This window comes from Myotis davidii, unplaced genomic scaffold, assembly GCF_000327345.1.
Source record: "Myotis davidii unplaced genomic scaffold, ASM32734v1 scaffold173, whole genome shotgun sequence".
NCBI classification, from domain to species: domain Eukaryota; kingdom Metazoa; phylum Chordata; class Mammalia; order Chiroptera; family Vespertilionidae; genus Myotis; species Myotis davidii.
The window spans coordinates 1,298,354-1,309,066 of NW_006286303.1; the positions used below are offsets into that span (position 1 = coordinate 1,298,354).

Consider the following 10,713-nt stretch of genomic DNA (forward strand, 5'->3'; position numbering starts at 1 on the left):
CAACCTGCCTTGAGTGTGACAGGGCGCGCTGCCCCAACCCCCCAATCAGCCCGACCCTGAGCGTGACTAGGGGTGGCATCGCAACCTCCCAATCTGTTCTTTTCTGTGTATGACAGGGGGTGGCGTCCCAACTCCCCAATTGGCTGTCAGCCAGACCACGGGCTGCACCTAGGGATTGGGCCTGCCCTCTGCCACCTGGGAGCTGGCCTAAGCCAGCAGATCGTTATCTCCCGAGGGGTCCCAGACTGCAAGAGGGCACAGGCCGGTCTGAGGGACCCCCCCTTCCCCCGAGTGCACAAATTTTTGTGCACCAGGCCTCTAGTTGTATTATAAAATACTAGTAGAAAAAAGAATTGCCGATAGCACTCCTGGCACTTTTGGTAAAAGACAGGAGGAGTGCAATCGCGCTCCCCGGCACTAAGAGGGTTAAAAACACGAAACAAAATTGAAACATATAGCTTTAAAAAACTAAGTCGGCAATATCATTGGGTATTATCTTAGAGAAGTATTCAGCCACTGCCTTTTGTAATGCATATTTTTTTTGTATTTCTGATTCCACTTTTCTTCCTCTTACAGATTTTCTCAAGGTCAGCAACTTGTGACCAAATTAGTAACTGCTCCTGTAGCTTGTGGGGCGGTCATGGTACCTAGCACTATGCTTATGGGTCAGGTGGTGACTGCCTACCCTACTTTTGCTGCACAACAGCAGCAGTCACAGACATTGTCAGTCACACAGCAGCAGCAGCAGCAGCAGCAGCAGAGTTCCCAGGAGCAGCAGCTCACATCAGTTCAGCAACCATCTCAGGCTCAGCTGAACCAACCACCACAGCAATTTTTACAGGTAATTCTCCCAAACCTATTTACTTTTATATAATGAAATTAGGCATTAAGTGAACACTTGTAAGTGATCTGAAAAATGCATAGAAGCTAATTGTACAAGTTAAATTTCTGTAAGACAAAGTTTGTCTGGTTGGCTATATGTATTTTCCTGTTCAGTCCTTCAAAGACTTAGCCCTGCCATGGACATACCCAATTATTTAAACTGCTGGATAGAATAAGGGGCTACTACCTGACCATATCAAGACACTATATAGAGCCCTCTCTGGCTAGAGTTTCTGGAATTCAAGGAAAGGCACCTTTCATCTCTTATCTTAGCAGCCCATTAAACGACTCTCTACTGGGCAGAGGTATCAAGTCGGATTTTTAAAAAATTAGGCATTATCTTAAATTATTTTTTAAGATTAAGTTTTATAATGATTTTTTGGTTATACATTAGTATTAGAAATATTGTGGAAACAGTATATGTCATAGTTAAGAACTTGGGCTCTTAAGTCCTGCTGCCTTGGAATTCAGTCACTTCTGCACCACGTACTGCGTGACCTTTCGCAGGTTATTTAACTTGCCAAACTTCAGTTTCCTCATCTGTAATATGGAGGTGCTATGGATGATGCATGTAAATCACTGAACATAGCATAAGGCATATTAATTAGCTGTTGTGTATGACCACCAGTGATAAACACACTGACCAGAATGCAGACACACATCTCATAGGGGTGTATTGGACAGGACCTACTTCTCTAAAGGATACAGTGTCCTCAGCAAGGACATCAGGACACGTTTCTAGCACTCTCACGGGGAGTGCACAGCAGGGAAGTCCAGCCTTTTCTCTTCTGGCTGAGCGGGAGCCATTTTGAATAGAGAGTAGTCTAGGATTGTGCTAGAGACCAATCCATGTAGGCCAGGCACAAATCAATTTTAGAGTTATACAACATATGGTATAATTAGAAGATTTAATATTATATTGTATACTCAGGCATAAATACAGTGTTAATTTATCACCCTAGGAGTTCAATTATAATTCCTAACCTTGTGATGTGGAAACTAAACAGATAGTTACCTAAGTCTCTCTCAAGTCATATACCTATACTGCAGCTATTAATGATTGCCTCACTTACTGTTGTAAATGAATTATTAATCAGAATTTATAGCAAATTATAAAATATTATTATCGGGTAGATAACTAATGAGAATTAAGTAAAAGCTTAAAAAAGGAGAGGACTTGCCTTAAGACCTCAGTCTTCTAAGTCTATCAGAACGAGGGCCGTTAAAAGAATGAACATTCTCCCCCCCCCCCCTCCCCCCCACTTCGGGAAAAAGCATTCCAAACACATGGGATACCTAAAAAAGTAAAATCAGCAATACTCTTCAGAGATACACTCATATGTAGATAGTAAGGACTATACAATTTGTCTAATACCTAGTTCTAAAATGTACCTCTGTTGTAATCCTGTAGGGCTCATACATGTCCTGGGTTCTTTATCTTACAAAAGCTTTTGCTAATGTGTCCTGGCCAGGTAGCTCAATTGGTTAGAGCATCGTCCCAATACGCCAAGGTTGTGGGTTCGATTCCCAGTCAGAGCACATATAAGAATCAACCGATGAATGCATAAATAAGTATAACAACAGTTGATATTTCTTTTCTCTCTTTAAAAGGAAAAGTTTTTCTTAATGACAAAGACAGAAAGCAAATTGCCCAGATCCTTGGCAAAGCTTAATGGTTCTTAAGATTCAGGATCTATCCGTGTGCTTGCAAGTGTCCTTCATTTGTAATGGTGACTGCCTTTTCATTGACCCAAAACTTAAGTAAATCTTAATGTACACAAAATAGTGGGGGTAAAGCAATGTTGCATAATCCTTTTGTTTTTAGACTTCTAGGTTGCTTCATGGGAACCCTTCAACTCAGCTTATCCTCTCTGCTGCGTTTCCACTACAACAGAGCACTTTCCCTCAATCACATCACCAGCAACACCAGTCTCAGCAGCAACAGCAACTGAGTCGGCACAGGACTGACACTTTGACGGATCCTTCCAAGGTTCAACCGCAGTAGCACACGTTTCCTCTCTGACCTCAAGGGAGGAAGGGTTGGCCCATAAAGAGTTGCTCAGATGATCTGAGGATTAGGAGGAAAAGTTCTAGTAGATTCATGGATGCAGTATTGAGTATTCTAATTCCTCGAATTAGTTAGCAGGGAAAATGCTGCCTAGTGCTGCAGATGTACATTAAATACCCGCCAGCAGGAAATGACCATAGGGCCATAGCCAATTCTGACAGTGTTTTAATTGCTCAGATATTTTTTGATGGAAAAAGAGTATATTGCCAAATGTAGAAGCTCAGCTAAAGAAATATGACCTCCAGTGAATCAGAAAGGCACTAACAATGTTAGTAACTTTTAGTGGTTCAGTGCCTGTTTTCAAGTGTTACAGAGGACACACCACTGCCACATCAGGGGTTTGCTTACAATGATGCCATGAAGACAGTGCAGTCGACCCAGTAGGCCCTCTTCCCAAGCCCCTCTCCCTTCTCAGATAATGATGGAATCGCAATTTCAGAATGTTGTGTGGGTTCAAATTCTCTATGTAAAGATGCTGTAAAAATATTATGTATATGTCTGGATAAAAGGAAAGAAAGCAAAACATTTTGTATGCTGCATGAAAGCATTATCTCCTCCTTAAAGGTATGAATACATTTCCTTAGATTCTGATGCCATGTGCAAACTAATACATCCTTTGTTTTCCCTTTTGTTTACAACACGATAGTGTTCTCTTCACTTTTCCGGGGCACAAGTCTTTTGTTCATACTTGGCTGTGATGTCACAGTTTGTTCAGTGAGGTATCATGTGCTGCTGGGAATGGATTTTTTTCAGGTTAAATGATTGAAATAACAGGATTTTCAAGTTACTCAGAAGTATCCTTCATTTCATTATTTTCAATAATGTTTGAAAATAGGATTTGCACTGCTTTATTTTAGAAGGTTGGGAGTTTTGATCATATATTTTGATATAGTTCATAGTTGGAAATAGTTGAGTAAATGGTTTGTAACAAGCCTGAAAGAAATTTCATGAATGTTTCAGTTACAGGAGTAAAATTTGCACACAAAACATTTTAGGCACTTTTTAACATTCTCACTGGTGGGAATTTTAACTTTTAGGAGTTGGAATCTTTTTATTATCCTTCACAATTTCAGTGTTTCTTTTAGTCAGAAATGATTCAGGGTTATTTGAGGGGGAAAAAACCCATAGTGCCTTGATTTTGATTCAGGTGATAACTCACCATCTTGAACTCATTGTCTGGTTTCAGTAGCAGTTTTGAAACCTTAGTACATTTTTAATAGCATGTGAGTCTCCGTGCCATCATTCTCCTAAGTTCCTATGAAGACTGCTTTGAATCTCTTGGCTGGAGATATAAATAATTTAGAAATAAAAGATGACATATTAACACTATCAGAGTCATCAGTGTGATTGCAAATTGTTTTTCCTAAATCAGCATCTTTCTTTAAAGCTGAAATAAGTAGTCATTGAAGAATTACCAGTAAATATTTGCTCAATATGATTCTTACAAATAAAGAGGTATATGAATTTGCTTTGCCTTCACTACAACACTAGAATATTGGAACTCACATGCTTTCTAAACATGAACTAAGATTTCATTTGGCAATATCATATTCCAAAGGTAATAAATTCCAACAAAAATTATTCATAAAAACATTTTATATATTCTATGGTACTGATAATTAAATTTACAACTGTAGAGCAAAGGAAAATATCTTATTAGAATATCAAAAATTATTATTGTGGAAAGGGAAGACAGTAAGCTGTAATAAATCAAAATTGACCTGAAAAGAAAATGTATAACACAACTGAAGTTGTTCAACAGAAAAGGTTTTGAGCAATGAAAATAACCTAATACAGAATTGCTAGATAAAGGAGTTGAGGAACTCCAAGTTAGTTCTTCAGACTTTTCTGTCCTCAGCTTTGCTGTTATCCTTAGGGATATATTGTTTTTCTGTAGAAAACTATACCTGGCCACACTTAAATTAGAAAATGTTGAAAATGAAAACAACCAAAGAAAGTTGGTACCTACCCTTCTATAAAAGAAGTGTCATTAGATACCAATCAATAATTAACATATCAAGGAGCTCCTCTCCTAGCTAAATGATCATCCAGAAGAGATTTCTGACTCATGAATGTCAAGGATAGTTGTCAGAATATGTGTGTACTTGAGCATATATACAACACCAAAATTGATGTTGTAAATATGGCAACAGTATTAATTATCTCCCCTTTCAAATTGCCTATGTTAACCTTATCATGCCATTCCATAGTGAGTTGTGCCTCTTTCACTCATTGGTGATATCTAGTGATAGGGATTTAGCTAATAAAATATATGAAAAACTATTAAGGTTTATCCTCCAAATATCACACTTAAAAGAAAGATGGTGGACCATGAGTACTGTGTACTTAGATGAACAAAAGCAAAACCTAGGCACAATTTTGCATTTATAATTACTGTTGTTTCTGACAGCTCACTTTTTTCTGCTTAGAATTGATTACTAAGTTTAAAGAAGCAGCTAGCAGCTAGCTGCTTTTCCTCTGCTGCCAGTAGGCTTTGTTGTGTTGGAAGAGCTAGTAAGCACCAGCTGCCTCTTAGCTCTTTTAACTGTTCCTCCTGCTTCTCTTGAACTTGGATTGCAAAACTGTCCCTCCCCTTCCCCCATGAATGGAGACTTGAGCATTCTAATGAAGATTAAGCAGTTGCCTGTTCTTCCTTCATTTCTGTAGCCAAAGTTGTTAATTAAAATACTAAATCTAAGTCATGAAAAAACAGAAAATAGGAACACCTTCTAACTACTTAAAAATCATCTTTCCTCTGCTTTCCTCTGTCATTTTTTTCTTTTAAAAAACACATTTCATTCTGGGTGGCACTTTTTAGATAAGAAACTAAAGATCAGGCAAATTGTTAGCTGTTCTGCAGTTGTTATCTTGCTTTGGCTTGCTGCGGCACTGCGTAAGTCAGTATAGTTTTAACAACAAGTGAAGACTACAAGGACTAATAGAATTGTTGCTGGTGTATAGCAACCATGCGTGTATACACTCAAAAGTACCCTATTTTTTTAGTGGAAAATATGTGCAGAAAAGCAGATATAGCGGATGGGGGTAGTAAGTCCTACAGTTCAGTCTCCAAACTTTGACTTAGGGGGTAATTTGAGTCATGTGCTCTGCTTTGTCACTTAAATCTGGCTTAGGAATGTACTAGTAATAGGAGAGTGCCAGTGTCTTTGAATGGTTATAGAATACTGTGTGGAATAGTGAAATGGTAATTTGGTTTCTTCAGAAGTGCTGTAGCTGCTGGTCATTGCCTTACAGCAGTCTGCTTGCCATTAGTTAAGCATACTGAAGCAGTGCAGCTCTGTAAAGAAGAGATGAATCCTTGTTCAAGAAGCCTTAGATAGGGGTCCTACAGATAGGTGAAAGTACTTCTTAACTGGATATTGCTCAACGTATTTTAAAATGTTCCCACTACATTGCAGCAAACTTTTTAAAAAGTGGAATGAAAGTAGCATTTTACTCTGGTAGTATTCATTTTTTCTTTTTCTATGTTTCTTTGATGACTGAAAGTTTGTTGATGAACATTTGTGTTAAACTCATTCAAATCTATAACCTTTCCAATATCTGTGTCCCTGTTCATAGCCCCTTGGGAGTCAATGTTGGAAGGTGTAAACACTGGATATTACTATTGCTGAGTGAGTCTAGCCAGGAGTAAACCGATTGGAAAAGAAACAGCACAGCGGCTCTTGCCATTGTATTAGTGATTCGACAAAGAGAACCTGTTCAGTTTGTTTGGGTTGGGTGAGCATTCTTCTGAAAGGAGCTTCTGAAGTAATTGCAAAGGAAAAGAGTCGACTATTTTTATAGCATATTTAATATATTTGTATATAACTATGAATATAGTAGGAACCACCCTCCACACGCCTCCCACCTTTTCTAATTTCCTCCCCCTTTGCCATAGCACTAGTATAGCCTCGTCCGCATGGGTAATGTGCCTATTGTCAGCCTACCAAAAGATAGTGCTGCTGCTTTCTGAGACAGGTGAGAAGACCCAACTCTCATGCCTGGGGATCCTTTATGTAGGAATAGCACACACTTAAAACAACATACCACAGTCTAAAAGCATCATTTTTAAATATAACAAGCACTTTATTGCAATTATTCATTTTGATAAAGTCTATCTTAGGCATTACCATTTCTAAAGGATCCCCAAATCATCACTTAGGTGAAATTTTAAAATGACCCATTTCTGAGAAATGTTTAGATCCAGTGAACCGTAGTAGGTTTATGGGAGTGATTTCAAGGTAGCCAAATGAACTTGACTTTTATTTTGAATGTGGTGGAGTTGAGATTGTTGATGCTAGTTCCATTTAGACACTATTGTAAACCTATCTTGCCTATTGTGTGAACACCAAAAGAGCCTGTTTATTTTCAGAAGTCTAGGAAAATTGCATCAGTGTGAATAAATGTATAGAACTAACCTAAAAGTGATTATTAGTAATATTTTAGAATACAGTCATTTCAAGAATTATTCTGGGTGTTTTCAATGTGCTCTGAAATGTTGGCATGTCATTTCAGCGTTCCCATTTGAATTGCTCTTGTAATATTTTTTGCACAAAAAGGACTGAGAAAAGGATTACTTTGGTTGAAGAAAAGAAAAATCTGTAATTTGGTCTTATTTTAATGACTTCTGTGGAAACACTGGGGATGAATTTTGTTGGTTTAGTTGTAATTCAGGATATTTAACAGTATTGAACAGCTCACAAGAAATTAAACAAAAGTGGATATTTAAAGATTAAAACACTTTCTTCCCATGTGACTGTTTTGCATATTTCCCCCACATGTCATAATTTAACACTACATTCCTTGTTTTTCTTAAATAAAATACTTTGCAGGTTGTTTTGAGTATTTAACATATTTTGTAAGCTGCCTGGGTTTTCCTAAGGAAATGACCTTTAAGAAATAGAATATAGTTTATGAAGAGATTAAGTGAAATTCCATCACCACCACCAGCAAACACTGAGGTGCTGTGTTAAGTGACAATCAAAATAGTGAGTATTTACGGAAGAATTTAGAAAGTGGTTTTAAAGAAGAAATTGCTTTGTAAGCAGTTCTCTGGGTTTCTTGAATAAAAATGGCTAAATGTATTTATTTATATTTTTAAATATCTTTGTGTTCTGTTTTCTATCAGTGATTTCAGTGTCATGTATTTAATTTGTGATTTGTTTTGTTTTGCCTTGTACTCTTTTACTAGAGAACTGGCTCTTCTAATGTGGGCACAGTCTCTAGCCCTCAGAGGACTCTACATGGGCATCCAAATCTGTTCTACTGCAGGACAGCAGTGGGAGGGCCCACATCCAGGTGCCTCTGCACTGCCCTCCTGTGCTCAACTTATTTAAGAGAAAAGTAAAGGTAACTCCTTTCACATTTGCTTCATATAGCTCCAACCTTTTTCTAGTTTTATGTCCTGCCTTTTCCATTTGGGGGACACTTTTTATATGATTACAGCCAAAGGCCAGTATGACAGAACCAATGGCACACATTGCCTGTTTTGCCCACTTGGGAAATGTTAGTAAAACGGTCAGCATCTTCAAATGGCCCCTACTATCATATCTATATGAAAATCCATTTAAAGTCTTTAATACAGATGGGAAAATGTATCCACACTGCAAACTCTTCCACAAAAAAATGTGTGCTGTCTACTAGTATAGTGTAATGTTGCTTGGTTCTTTAAAAACAGTAACAAAACCTCCATGCACAGCACTGCTCAGTAAAGCAGTGTTTGAACATTTGAGGCCTAGACATTTGAGGATACTTCTGGCTGGAATGCATTGGAACAGAATTCTCTAGGTTCCCACAGGTCAGGTACAGGGGATGCTGTCTAGCTTTTGGGATCCCTTAGAGAATGGTCATTAAAGCAAGTTGGATTTAATGATGTAAAATATGTTCCTTAACTCTGAGAGTTGAATTGAAGATGTGATGTTTTCAAATGTATGCTTTTAAATTTCTGAGGAAACAAACTGTGACATCGCTTTAAGAACAACATTCAAATGTTTTATAATATGTTTTTGAGTTGGCCTGTACTGGTACAAATTCACTGCTGGCAATGGTTGTGCCAGAACTGGTGTTAAAATGTAGGAAAAGCTGTATTATCTTCAAGTTGATGTATTATATAGCTAGACAATCATCATGAAGCAAAAAAAGAAATTGGCCAGGAAATGTCCTTTTACTTTCTCAATAGCTATGAACAGCAGCAACTTAGACCGTTCTAGAATAATTTTGAAAACTATCTTACTTTGGCGAAAGTTGGGGAAGGATTTCTGTACGGCACTTGCATATTTACTCTGTATAAAGATTGAAGCCCAAAGATGAGTTAAATTCAGTGCTGTATTGAAACCAGTTAGTGCAAAAAAGAGAAAGTTTTATCTTTGTAAATTTTTAATTGTTAACACCAGTTGGTAGCTGTAAAAGCATACACCAGATTATTTCTAATGTTCTGTGTGCTACATTGCTGTCCTTACTGCTTGGTTCTTGGTTTTAAATACAATTTAGATGTAGCCTAACATTCTTACTTCTGAAATGGTGGAGCTATAAATGGCTGATAATTGACATAGAATACCTCTTTTTCCTAAAGCAAACATTGAACTGAAATCCAAGTTGATTTATAAAAAACATGACTGACATTTTCCAAGTATTGTCTTTAGCTCAAATCCTAAATTGCACAGAAGCAGGAAGGGACAATGAATGGTTTCAACGGTGCTTTTAGTTCTCTGCTGATTTTCATGAGCTATCTGTGGAAATACAATATTGTATAAAATGTGGATCATTCTGTCACCCATTCAACATTGCCATTTTAATTTGGTGTTAAAATTGTTTACACTTGTTTTTCAAAGCTATCCTTTCAGAGGTAAAAATGTGTTACTAGTCTACCTTCACTCAGGCCTCTCGCTATCTGATCATTTTTCCAGGTTATGATGTGCATTTTTTAAAACTACATGTACTATTATAATGCTCTTTCTCATACTCTTGTAATGTATTCAGAACCTAAAATTACAGCAAAAGAGCCAAGCAGTAGCATTGTTGTTGGGTTTTTTTTAATGTAAAAAAAATAGGTCCAGACTTTGTTTCCGTATTCAATCTTAAAAATAAAAAAATACCTCAGTACTGTTTTCAGTATCACCTGCATTTCTCAAAAAATAACACCTGCTTTATGTGGCACTTAACTTGTAAAAATTACATTATTTTGGATTTTAAAGAGAATAGTATTAAATATTTTAAAATCACTATCAATGAAATTTTTCTTTTATTCAGCAATGGAGTCTACCTACATTAATGATTTCTACCTTGCAGCTTAGATCTGAGCTACCAAATTCAGTAATGTCCTGTTACAAGATTGTGGTGCCTCAGAAAGCCATGCTGTTATTCACGTGTTAAGTTAATCCTGAGACTAGGCTGCCTGCATTGCCAAGTTTGGGCCATGATGTACAAGCTGCTTTCTAACAAGGGATTATCTTTCTGTTCTTGGAAAAGATCATAATTCCTCACTTGTTTTGTTTGTATCTACTGCAGAGAATGATAGTGCAGTCTGGGGACTTAACCTGAAATTCCTTTATAGTACTTTAGCCTAATTAGCGGACATTATTTTCTACCTTTGTAAAGAGTTACTCTAAAGTTTCAACACGTAACTTTTTTGTCAGTGTGTGCTACTGCTACTTTTTGGCTGACAGCTACTTTTAGCTCTTCCCAGTAAGGGTTAGCTGTCTTTCCCACAAAGTTACTAGTGCAGAATGGTGGCTGCATTGACACTGCGACTGCTGGGTGATTACATT

The 10,713-nt window shown here is 37.4% G+C and overlaps 1 protein-coding gene across 5 annotated transcripts in view; it reads left to right on the forward strand.

Annotated features, from left to right (window-relative positions):
• Positions 1-10,053, forward strand: part of CLOCK (clock circadian regulator) — a 153,301-nt gene extending 143,248 nt beyond the window's left edge. For all 5 annotated transcript variants that reach the window (XM_006757797.2, XM_015560091.1, XM_015560092.1 and 2 more), the window contains 2 exons: positions 577-841; positions 2,708-10,053. In XM_006757797.2, the coding sequence (XP_006757860.1) occupies positions 577-841; positions 2,708-2,887 (445 nt within the window). In that variant the 3' untranslated portion in view covers positions 2,888-10,053. The remainder of the gene's footprint in view (positions 1-576; positions 842-2,707) is intronic.
• The last annotated feature ends 660 nt before the right edge of the window (positions 10,054-10,713 follow it).